At 55.9% G+C, this 12120-nt stretch overlaps 1 protein-coding gene across 2 annotated transcripts; it reads left to right on the forward strand.

The window, feature by feature from the left end:
- Positions 1–351: 351 nt before the first annotated feature.
- MFGE8 (milk fat globule EGF and factor V/VIII domain containing) lies at positions 352–11711 on the forward strand. Of its 2 annotated transcripts, none has more exons than XM_064722117.1 (10): positions 352–524; positions 3960–4085; positions 4309–4434; positions 4942–5055; positions 5467–5648; positions 6052–6207; positions 7085–7229; positions 8058–8260; positions 9537–9692; positions 10337–11711. In XM_064722117.1, the coding sequence occupies exons 1-10, from the start codon at positions 452–454 to the stop codon at positions 10478–10480; spliced, it is 1425 nt and encodes a 474-aa protein (XP_064578187.1). In that variant the 5' UTR covers positions 352–451; the 3' UTR covers positions 10481–11711. The 2 variants fall into 2 exon arrangements, with proteins under 2 accessions (XP_064578187.1, XP_064578188.1); XM_064722118.1 differs by having other exon boundaries at positions 354–524; positions 8076–8260.
- The last annotated feature ends 409 nt before the right edge of the window (positions 11712–12120 follow it).

Here is a 12120-nt window from a genome sequence, read left to right on the forward strand (position 1 = left end):
TATGCTGCAAAACAGCTCTCCCTTTGCCAAGTGCTGGCAGCCCCCAGCACATTCCGGTCCAACTCTGCACCCTGTGCCTGCCAGCCAGGGCCAGGAGCCGTGGGCACTGCCAGGCTCGGCAAGTCCCTCCCGGCCACCCGAGGGACATGGGGTGAGCCAGCAGTGTCCCTCGCTGAGCATCACCAGCGTGCCCGTGGTGGCTCTCCCTTGCAGGGACACTTTCGCTGCTTTGTGGCTGTACCCTCCGTGCTGCTGCACGCCGGGGGCGCGGACCCTCGGCCGGGCTGTCCCGGGCCGGTCCCGCCCCGGGGGCGGGCGGCGGAGCACGTGGGGCCGCGCCGGGCCGGGCTGAGTCACTGCCCGCCCCGAGCCCGCGGCGGAGCCGAGCCGAGCACAGCGGAGCGGCTCGGGGGGAGCTCACGGCGCGGCACGGCACGGCTCGGGACGCAACATGAGCGCGGCGAGCTTGTTTCGGGTGCTGCTCGCCGTGGCGGTGGCGTTCCCGCTGCTGCTGGTCGTGTCCGGTGAGTGCCGGGAATCAGGAGTGCCGGGGAACCGAGGATCAGGAGTGCCGGGATCCCGGGGATCTGCGGTGCCGGGGAACCGGGGCTCAGAGGATGCGGGGTGCAGGGAAACCTGGGCGCCAGGCAGGCTGGAACGCTGTGGATCCTGAGCGGTGGGGATTTGGAGTGCAGGGCTGTCCGGTGTGCAGGGATTCCGGGGTGCGGGGGGCAGGCAGAGTGCAGAGAATCTGGAGTGCTGGGTTGCCTGGTGTGCAGGGGATCCGCGGTGCAGGATAGGATGAGTTTGGGGGGATCCAGAGCACAGGGGAGCCCGGAATGCCGGGGATGTGGAGGGCAAGGGATCCGGGGCGCAGGGGGTGTCCGGGGTGTAGGGGGTGTGTGTAGGAGTTTTGTGGTGTGTAGGGCCACCCGAGATGCCCGGGATCAGCGGGGCCGGGGATCCGTGAGGTGCAGCGAGAGGAGCTGGGGCTGCAGGGTGAGCGGGTCCAGAAGTGGGACAGCGTGCAGCCCCACGGCTGCTTCTGCTGCTGCTGCCGGAGCGGGGATCGCGGGTCCACGGCCCCGTCCCTTCTCCCAAGGCGGGAGTCTCTGGGCCGGGCTGTCCTGTGCTTTCAGGCTCAGATAACCGTGCTCGCAATGTAAACAGCGTCCCTGGGACCGCCTGGTACGCGCCCAGCTGGCCTGGCCAGGGCAGCCCCGGGGAGCAGCAGCTTCATCATAACCCCGTGGGTCATGCCTGGGGCGCTTGGCTCCCAAAGGGATGGATGAGATCAGGGAAAAGGGGAGCAAAGCCTAAGTGGAGGCTCCAGGTCAGGGACAAAGGGCAGCAGGAGGGGGTGAGAAAGGCCTTGTTTATGTTTGCTCTCCCTGCATGGTTGAGGTGCCCTTTTTGCCCTCTCAAGACCTGACTTCCCCCAGCCCCGCTGGGATGAGCTGTCCCAGTATTTGGAGGATGTTATTTTTGCCTCCCAGCCAGCCTGTGGGTTCATATAAGCAAACATTTCCAAAAGCGGTGGTTGATCTTTGTTGCCTTGGTTCCTGAGTGTTCAGCCTGTGACAGCTCTGTCCTTGACTGGAGAAAAATGTGTATGTGGAGGATGGAGATGCTGAACAGCTCTGAAACCAGGCCTGAAACAGCCCAGAAACAGGAGCATCCAAAAATGCTTGCTACAGTGGAAAAAGTGACCTGTGTGCCTCACTGCTAGGCAGGGGGCTGGCTACCAACATCCACTCTGTAAGGGATTATTCCTGGGAGGGGATAAAAGGGAGTCCAGTTACTTGCAATAGCTGAAGTGTAAAACTTGGACCCCTCCTGCTGCAACCCTGGGAGGAGACCTTGCTGCTTGTCACACCCCAGACATTTCTGTCCTGGGGGCAGCACTGATGCTGGGGAGCATCAATGTGCCTGGGGGAGCAGCCATGTCCCACTGTTGAATAAAAGTAGCTCAGTCTGTGTGGCCTTGACTGGCTGCTGGGAGAGATCCGTGGGATGGAGTGGGTGGATGTGCCCAAGACCTTCGGAGGGGTGGAGGGGCGTGGAGCAAAGGCATCCCCACTATCAGCAGGAGCCCTCTCCTCCCATGCTGTAGCTCATGGCAGCGCATTGATGGAGCATGAGGTCATGCAGAGCAGGCTGGGCAGCACAGGCAGTGATTTGAACTGGTGCCCAAGTTTTTCTGCCTCCTGAGGCTGGGCTAAGGGAGCTGCAGCATCCTTATGGAAACCTCCACCTGATGCTGGCCTGCCTGCCACCAGTGTGTACCCTACACATGTGGAGTGTCAGGAAGAGTAGGATTAACTCGAAGGAGTCCTGCTATTAAAGGACTAATGAGTAGGAGCTCACTGAGTAGTAGCTTAGGCAAATGAGAACTGTGTTGTTTGGTGTTCGTCTGGGCAGTGAGCCCACAGCTCATCAACTTCCACCTTCTCCAGGTCATGCTGGTAGTGAAGGGTTATTCCTAGGTCTCCACCTGGGTTCAGCCCTTGTTCTGGCTTCTGCAGGGTAGCAGAGAAATGTTTGACATCAAGGGATGTGCTGTCCTGTTTGATGAGGAGTTACTGAGGCTTTCAACCAGCCCTGTGGAAATCTGGTCTAGGTTTATGGAATGTTGCTGCCTTGCAGCTTTTAGGCAGAATAAATTGAGGGTGGGAGGAATTTCAGCCCAGCTTTTGCAATCTGATTCAGCCCAGCAATGGAGCGTAGAAGGTTGGAGGGTGCAGTGGGTTGACATCATTCACTTCCCTCCTCAACAGGACAGGGTGGGGAAAAAAAGGAAAATATCCAGAGTGGATCCTTCCCATGGGCTGCAGTTATTCATTAACTGCTCTGGTGTGGGTCCTTTCCATGAGATACAGCCCATGAGGAGGAGATTACTCCAACCTGGAGCTGTCTGTGGGCTGCAGTGTGGAGCTCCCCGTGTCCTCCACAGGCTTCAGGGAGACAGGTCTCCTCCATGGGCTGCAGTAGAATCCCTGCTCCTGGACCACTTCCTTTCCTTCCTTATTCTCTGCCGGGGGTGTTTGCAGGGCTGTTTCTCTCACATTTTTCTCACTCCCCTTCTACAGCTGCTGCACAGTATTTTTTACTTTATCTTGGATATATTATCACACAAGCCGTGCTGGTGATGGGCACCAGCTTTGAGCAGCAGAGGGTCTGTTTTGGCATTGGCTGGACTGGCTGTCTCCAGCATGGGAGCAGCTCCTGTTGTCCTCTTGCTGAGCCACCTTTGCAGTGTGCCCTGCCACCACCACCTTGTCACTTAAACCTTACACCATGGCAGATGCTGGGGATGGATGAACAGGCAGGGAAGAAGCTGCAGCCTCACCAGCTCCCTCAGGGAGCCAGGGCAGCCTTGTGGGAGCTGCTTGGGGAATGATGGAGGTCTGGCAGGCGTCCTGCAGAGATGGACCTTGTGCTTCCTCCCTGCCTGACTCCAGCATCTGGGAACTGAGGAATGCGAGCTCCCCCTACAATGATTTTTCTTTTTGGTGTTCTTACAAGTGCAAACTTACATTAGCAAACCCCAGCAACAGCACCAGCCCCATTCCCTTGAATCATTCTGTCCTTCTCATGCATGAGCGAGCCCCAGCCTGGCCACTCACATTTTCCAGTCAAGTGTCAAAAACATTTAATGCACCAAAACCTGGGTTTCCCCTGTTTTCACTTTGTCATATAGTGTCTGCTCAACCTCTTTTTCAATGTGCCAGCACAAGGCAGGTCCTTGCTGCTGGTTATGCTCCCAGTCTCAGCCATTGCATTTGAATGCCAGCAGCCCTGTGCAAGGTCCAGCAGCCTGTCCCTGCCAGGCTCCCTTCCCTGTGGGGTTTGCAGCAGAGCAGTTCCTGCTGTTGGGCTGGGATGCCTTTGTGTGCGTGGGGCTCTGGTGGATGGATGCCTTAGGGATGGCTTGCAGTGACACCTGGCTTTACTTCCAGGTGACTTCTGTGACGTGAACCACTGTCAGAATGGGGGCACCTGCCTGACTGGGATTAATGAGGCCCCCTTCTTCTGCATCTGCCCTGAGGGCTATGTTGGAATTGACTGCAATGAGACAGAGAAAGGTGAGGAGCTGACCCTTTCCCAGGTGCTCCCCTTGTCCTGGCCCTGCACCACTGGGGTTCAGCCCTTCTGATGGCTGATGGAGACACAGAGCACAGATCTGAGTGGGGATATGGTGACGGGATAAACTTGGGGGCAATGCAATGTCTCTGGGGAGTGGAAACACACTGGATGCTCTCATTTTCCACCTGTGCCTGTATTACAGTTGTTTTTCCCCTTCCCCAGGGCCCTGCCACCCCAATCCTTGCCACAACAATGGTGAGTGCCAGTTGGTCCCAAATCGGGGCGATGTCTTCACTGACTACATCTGCAAGTGCCCTGCGGGATACGATGGGGTGCACTGCCAGAACAGTGAGTACAGCGGGGGACAGGCGGGGGAACCTTGTCCACTGAGAGCCTGGGGACCCCTGGGGTGACAACTAGGGGCTGTGAGCAGCTGTAACTGTGTGGGGCACCAAGCTTACAGGGATCATGGGCTGGTTTGGAGCTTGCAGGTTGGAGGGAAGGACCATGGTGTGGGGTGGGTTATGTCTGAACCTTGCTCTGCATCTCTGGAGGGACTTGATGTCTCAGCTGATAACACAAGGGGTGCCTCAAGGCTCAGCCTGCTCCATGCAGGCTCCCAGCCTTGATGTGACTGTGTGTCCTGGTGCACCTGCATGGCTGCACTCTGTGGGGACACAGCATAGACAGATCCTTGGGTTAGAGCTTCTACCTGTGCCACCCTCTCTTCAGGGACCCTGCCATGGCCCTTGTTCAGGGGATGCCTCCCCCTGTTCTTGTTGCACTGAATGAGGGGTCTCTTCTCTGGGGCTGGTTTTGTGATTGCCTCCTGAGCTGCTTCTCTCTCTCTCCCAGACAAGAACGAGTGCTCCTCCCAGCCTTGCAAAAATGGAGGCACCTGCCTGGACCTGGATGGTGACTACACCTGCAAGTGTCCTTCTCCATTCTTGGGCAAGACCTGCCACAGCCGTAAGTCTTTGGCACCGGCTGTACTGAATTCCATTTCCCTCCTGTTCCCCACTGTCTGTCCCTCATTGCCAGGAGGGATCTCACCAGCTGGTTTAGGGCTTCTGGAGGGCAGCTGTGGCTATCCTTGATGCCAGCAGGCCTGGTGCTAATGGAGGGAACATCCTTAGGAATTTCTCCTCTCTGGAGTGTCCCAGGAAGGTCCTTTCTCCTCCAGACCTCTGTGCTGTGAGGGGAACTGATGGATGGTGTGGTTTTGTCTAAGAGATGAGGAGGAGAGGACACCTAGGGGACAGCCAGGCACTAGGGCTGGCCTCCCTCTCCTGTTCTGCCTCCAAACAAGAAACAAATGACCCCTAGTTCTGCTCCCTGGTTACTGTCTCTCTTGGATCCTGATCTCCCCTCTGCCCCCAGGCTGTGCTGTTCTCCTGGGCATGGAAGGAGGAGCTATCTCTGATGCCCAGCTCTCAGCATCCTCTGTCTATTACGGCTTCCTTGGCCTCCAGCGCTGGGGCCCAGAGCTCGCCCGCCTCAACAACCACGGCATTGTTAACGCCTGGACCTCCAGCAACTATGACAAGAGCCCCTGGATCCAGGTACCTGTGACAGGACTGGAATGCCAGCACAGAGAGCAGCCCAGCAGCCATGGCTGGTCTTGCACTGCTGCTGTTATGCTATTTCACTGCTCCTGGTGGCAAGTGTGGGGCTAAATTGCTGCATCAAACTGCCACCCAGGGGTGTCTTGGGATGTGCCTGGAGGAGGCAAGTCCATTGGAGGAAGATGGGACATGGGTTGATGATCCCCCTTGCTCTGCCCACCTTGGGATGCAAGGCTGGAAGGATGGAGTGCTTCCTCCCTAAGGAACTTCCAGCACCATGGGCAGCCCCTTTCCTTGTGCCAGTGCCCACCCTCCCACGCAGACTTGGTGATCCTAGTGGGTGCAAGGGCTGTGCAGGCCATCCACACTGCACCCCAGTCATCCTCTTCTCCCCCCCCAGGCCAATCTGCTGCGGAAGATGCGGCTGACTGGGATCATCACGCAGGGCGCGCGCCGCGTGGGGCAGCAGGAGTTTGTGCGCGCCTACAAAGTCGCCTACAGCCTGGATGGGAGGGAGTTCACCTTCTTCAAGGATGAGAAAAAGGATGTAGACAAGGTGGGCTGTGATTCTGTGTAGGGGATGTCCCAGCTGTCCCCATCCAGCGGTGCTGTGGGTGGTGGAGTGGCTGGGAGCTGCATCCCTGTGTGTGGGAAAGTGCTCCTGACCTGGGGCAAAGCTGCATTGGGATGGGAACTTTGCTAGCAGGGAGATGGCACAGGCAGTTCCAGTGCCAAGCAATACTCCCTGCCTCTGTTTAATTGACCATAATAAGCATAACCAAAGAAGCAGCACTGCCTGATTTAGGTCATTCAGATATTATCTTTATCACTGACACCCTGTGGGAACTGGGCTTGGTCTGGGAGTGCTACTGAGCAGCTTGGGTAGCTTGGTGATGTATCTGCAGGAAGCACCAGCTGACAGGGTGTCTCAACATGGGAATACTTGTAGCTTGCCTACTCTCCACTTGCAGTTCTTTATGGCAGGTGTCTCCTGCTGGCTTTCTGAGCATCCAGGGAATGGCTGGAAGTATCTGGTTTGCTTTAAAAAAAATAGAAAAATTCCTCTTGTTTCTGCAGCAGTGGAAAAAGTGTGTGAAAGGCAATTTGATTCTATTTATTATGTTAAAAAGGAAGAAGTGAGCCACCTCTCTGCTTGTCATGATTTGAGGAGCATTGTGGTGGTGGGAGTGGGTGTTGCTGCATGTGTGGCTCTGTGGGGGTGACGATGAAGCAGGGAATGTTGCAAAGCTCTGTTGGGAGTGTTGGAGCTCCTCCAAGGTCCTGCACTGTTCCAGGGCACAGAAACAGAGCCCAGCTTCCCCCTCCGTGCTCTTTTGCCATTGGCAGTGCCGAGATCTCTCTGTCTGCCGTGCAAGGGATTTGCTGCAGGGGTCTGTGAGAGATGGAGCACTGAGCCCTGCTCACTGTTGCAGGTTTTTGAGGGGAACGCGGACTATGGCACCATGAGGACCAACATGTTCAACCCTCCCATCACAGCCCAGTTCATCCGCATCTACCCCGTGATGTGCCGCCGTGCCTGCACGCTGCGCTTCGAGCTCATCGGCTGCGAGATGAACGGTAAATGCCAGAGCTGTCCCCTCCCAGGGCTGCAGGCCAGGGGGTGACACAGGGCAGGGCAGCACCCCTAGGCCTGCTTCTGGTCCCTCAGGACAGGGGGTTTGTCAGTGCTTGCTTTTCCTCATGCTGGTGCCTGGGAATACCCAGGGGTGCCTTTGGGGAGCGCAAGGCGTTAATCCCATTGGCTCAGGCAGCTCGAGCTGCATTCTCACCCTGCTAACACCTTCCCAAGGCAGGAGTTTTTACCGTGCCCCTTCCCTGTCTGAGCTGTGAACCCGCTGCTTTTCCTGCTGGAGAGCTTGAAAAGCAGCAGAGGATCAAAGTCCTCTGGGAAATGTAAGGGATCATCAGCCTGAGCCGTTTCCCTGTGCCTCCTGCATTCCTGCCCTGCAGCACATCCCTGGGAGCTGAGTGGGACTCGCCTGTTGGTGTGGGAGTGGGATCTTGTGGGGGCTTGGGTCCTGTCCTGCTGCTGTGTGGGTGTGGTGGCATCTGTGCTTTTGGCTGGGGATGTCTTTGCGTTGCTCTTTCCACATCCTTCTCTGCTTCCTGCCAAAGCTTTCTGTATTCCAGGGCTGGGCTGGGCTGGGCTGTGGGGCCATCTACTCATCCCTGCAGCAGGAGGCACTGTGAGCCAGGGAATAGCTGGGAGCTAAAAATCCCGGGAAAAGACTTCCCTGCTCATCTGCAGAGCGTTTCCCTGCCCGGCCCTGGTGCCTCTCTGGGCAGTGGAATGAGAATGTGGGGATGGCTTCTGACAGGTCTGCGGGGTTGTGCTTGCACTTGTCTCTTTCCTTTTCACTGCCTGTGTAAACTGTTGTGTTACAGTGTATTTCAACACGGCAGGTTGCTCGGAGCCTCTGGGCATGAAATCCCGCCTCATCTCCGACCAGCAGATCACAGCCTCCAGCGCCTTCAAGACCTGGGGCATCGATGCCTTTACCTGGCACCCTCATTACGCTCGGCTGGACATGACAGGCAAAACCAATGCCTGGACAGCCCTGAACAACGACCAGTCCGAGTGGCTGCAGGTGGGTCTCTGGTCTCTGTAACCTGATATCTCCTCACCAGCTCCTCAGCTGTGCCCAGGGCCACCTCCTGTTTCAGGGGAGCTGAACAGCTGGGTTGGTGTGACCAGAGCCTTGTTGCGGGTCACAAAGTCCAGCAGTGCTCTCCCTGAGCGGGGATCACAGGGGCAGGCCAGGATGGGACAACAGCCACCGGTTTTAACAGCAGTCCTGGAGCTCTGGGTCAGAATCAGCCCATAGGAGCAAGGTGGTACCATATCTGCACCTTTTGTGGGGTGCACCAAGCATGCAGCACCCCAGTTCTGTCTCACCCCCTGAGGCAATGCCATCCCAGCCTGGAGTGACAGTTCCAACACACTCTGGCTGCCCAGAACACCATGTTTCTGTTTTGCAGGAAAAAAATCAGGCTTGCTTTTCTCTTCTCAGTCTGGAATAGAAACAAATAGTTTTGAAATTTCCTTCTCAGTTTCCCTTGCTCCCCTGTTTTTGTACTTTTCACATGATTCCATGACATAATAGGACAAAGCAGTTTAGATATTTGTCCCTCTTTTTATTTGGGAAATGATTAAAAGCAGCTGTCTCAGAACTCTAAATAAACCAGCTTATCGAGACATTGGCTGATGACAGGGTCAGGATGACACGCTGAGCTGGGCTATTGCACCACAGCCTGCCTCTTTGTATATATGTGCATAGATTTACATGTGCACTCAGGATTTATGTGTATTGTATCGCTGGAATTTTCCTCCATGAGCATGAAAACAGAGCTAAATTAATGAGGCTTTCAGCTCCTTTGGTGGTTTACCCTGTACCGTGCCAGCAGCAGTAAACACAGTGTGGCAGAGCAAAGAGAATAGAAACCGTCTCGCTTAGAACCCAAATGTCAGATTGTGTTGAACTGCATATTTTCTCAGCCAGAATTACTTTCCAGTGGAAATGCATTTCCTCTGTGAATCCTGTATTTTTTTTGAGTTGAAATTTTTTGCTGTCCTTCCCACACTGGTGTTTCCGGCACAAAATGTGGAGGTGGCAGGGGTGGGCAAGGGAGCTGAGATGGGTTTGTGCCTGCTTCTGGTTGCTTTGAGTGATGCTGTGAGTGTTGAAGGATGAAATATTTCACAATCATGTTTTATGATTTGTCTGGCGTGGGGGTCAAGTGGTGTTTTCTCCATTCTTGACCCCTGGGGGCCAGCTTTTCCTGACTGCCTCTGGAGCGTGAAGGGTGCTGTAGTATGGGAGCACTGCTCCTGCAAGGAGCTCTGACAAGCCTTGTCTCTTCCAGATTGATCTTCGGGACCAGAAGAAGGTGACAGGCATCATCACACAAGGAGCCCGTGACTTTGGGCACATCCAGTATGTGGCAGCTTACAAGGTGGCCTACAGTGACAACGGCACGTCCTGGACCCTGTACAGGGATGCCCAGACAAACAGCACCAAGGTGGGTATGAGGAGGGCAAGGTGATTTCCTAGGGCACAGGCATGCCATGGTGGTGTTCACAGGGATCACAGGAAGAGACGAGGATCTGACTCTGTGTTTCACAAGGCTTGATTTATTATTTTATAATATATATTATATTAAAACTATACTAAAAACAAAAAAGAAAATATTTCATCAGAAAGCTAGCTAAGAATAAAAAAATGATAACAAAAGCTTGTATCTCGAACAAAGAGTCTAAACTAGCTGATTGTGATTGGCTATTAATTAAAAACAACTACATAAGACCAATCACAGATGCACACTTTGCATTCCACAGCAGCAAATAATTACTGTTTACATTTTGTTCTTGAGGCTTCTCAGCTTCTCAAGTGAAAAAATCCTAAAGAAAGAATTTTTCATGAAATGTTTCTGTGACATGCCATGGTGGGGAGGGATGAGGGGTGGGGCTGAGGTCACAGAATCACAAAAAAATGCTGAGTTGGAAGGTACCCACAAGGATCATTGAGTCCAACTCCTGGCCCTGCACAGGGCACCCCAAGAGTCGCACCATGTGGCTGAGAAAGGCTTCTTGAACTCTGTCAGTCAATGCTGTCACCGCTGCCCTGGGGTCCTGGCAGCCCTGATAACCCACCTTTCTCCTCTAGATCTTCCATGGCAACAGTGACAACTACTCACACAAGAAGAACGTGTTCGATGTGCCCTTCTACGCCCGCTATGTGCGCATCCTGCCCGTGGCCTGGCACAACCGCATCACCCTGCGCGTGGAGCTGCTGGGCTGCGATGAGTAGGCACGGGGAACAAGGACGGGGCTGCTCTTCCCCGCTGCCCAGCCTGCACCCTGCCTGCCCTGCCCACTCCTGCTCTGCCCTCACACCCCCCTCTCCACATCCCCACACTCAGGAGGCAGCCAAGAGGGCTGCCCTGCCCCGCGGTGGTGCTGGGGCTGCAGCACTGCGCTTTACGGGGCCCTTGCAGGTGGGATGTGGGGATGGCTCCTGCCCTCTTGCTGCTCCAGCCAGGGCTGAGACTCCCTCCTGCAACTGGGGCTTTCTTGGGGACACCATCCTGCAAATGAGGCCTTGCTGGGGGACCCTGTACTGCCCAGGGCTTGGCTTTATCTTCTCAGCTAAGCCTGGGGACAAATTTTCTCCTTCTTGCTTCTGCTTCCAGCAGAGAGGCTGCAGCCAGTGGCAGCCTCTTGCCTGAGCTGTGTCGTGGGGCTCAGCAGTTTTCAGGGTCTTAGGGCAGGCTCCCCTGGCTTCCAGCCTCCAATGTCCCTCCTGGTCCCTGCTTGTCTGCAAGCAGGGGCTGTGAAAATCCTCTGATAAATCTCAGCTGTTGTCCCCTGCCCATTTTGCCAGGCCCTGAGTCTCCTTGCCTGCGATGTCAGCGCCACATAGTGCGAGTGGAGTGATGAGACAGCTCCTGTCGAGAGGCACCAGATCCCCACTGGTGGTGGCTCTACCTGCTGGGCACTCTGGCAGGCACTGCCCATTCCCCTTGCTGGGATGCCAGCTCCAGCAGCCTCCCAGGCTCAGCATTGCCATCATCCCCAGCTTACTGCAGTTTGGCATGCCTGGCCGTCCCTTGTCCTCAGAGCCCAGTGGTGACCAGGGGGACTGTGATCTGGTAGTGGGGAGAGTTGGTTTGTAGCCAGAAGGATGCAAGGAAAAGATGGGAAAGGCGGTAAGTAAACCACCCAAATGCAGTGGGCAGAGGGCCATGCCATGACCCTTTTTGTAACCTGATTTTTTCCCTGTACATGGGGTGGAGGGGAGCCTCTTGCAATGCTCAAGCCCTCGGGATTAGCAGCAGGAGATGAGTGAGCCCCAGGTGGGAGCATGGGCAGGCTGTCCTGGGCTGGCAGCGATGCTTCCCCTGCCTGCTGGGATGCTCACAGCCGTGGGGCTGGGCTGGCAGTGGGTTTGCTTTGGCAAGGGCTGAGGGAACCCAAGTGGGATGGCAGCGATAGCCCCACTCTGGGGTGTCTCTGACAGTATTAAAACCAGCTGAAACTTTTGGGGGTGTTGGCTTGTTTGATCTGTGCCTCCCCAAAGGCCATCTCCCAAAGCCTGGCTGGTCTGGTGATCCTCCAGGATTGCCTCTGAGCCCCTCCACCCTTGGGGGTGCCAGCTGCTGTGCTGGCCCTGCACCTCTCCTGCCTTCACAGACCCTCCTAGCTCCCTTCCCTGCCTGAAAAACAGGGTATCTCAGGGCTTTGTGTGCATCTTTCCCACCGTCTCCACCCTGTCGCAGCTGCTGGAGTCTGCTCGCAGCTGGCCAGGCGCGGCGGGATGGGACCTGGGGAGGGGAAGCCTCTATCAGCACCCACACCCTGTGTCTCCTCCTTTGGCTTTGATCCTGGAGCAAATCCCCCAGCTTGGAGCTAGATCGGCTCTTACACCCAGGCATGCTCCCAGGGCTGGAA

This window comes from Zonotrichia leucophrys, chromosome 10 (genome assembly GCF_028769735.1).
Source record: "Zonotrichia leucophrys gambelii isolate GWCS_2022_RI chromosome 10, RI_Zleu_2.0, whole genome shotgun sequence".
Lineage (NCBI taxonomy): Eukaryota > Metazoa > Chordata > Aves > Passeriformes > Passerellidae > Zonotrichia > Zonotrichia leucophrys.

Excerpts from the sequence above, each read along its gene's own strand:
- MFGE8 (XM_064722117.1), top strand. The coding sequence starts at position 452 with ATGAGCGCGGCGAGCTTGTTTCGGGTGCTGCTCGCCGTGGCGGTGGCG. Across the intron at positions 525-3,959 it reads GCTGCTGCTGGTCGTGTCCG|GTGACTTCTGTGACGTGAAC; the intron begins GTGAGTGCCGGG and ends CTTTACTTCCAG. Across the intron at positions 7,230-8,057 it reads CATCGGCTGCGAGATGAACG|TGTATTTCAACACGGCAGGT; the intron begins GTAAATGCCAGA and ends GTTGTGTTACAG.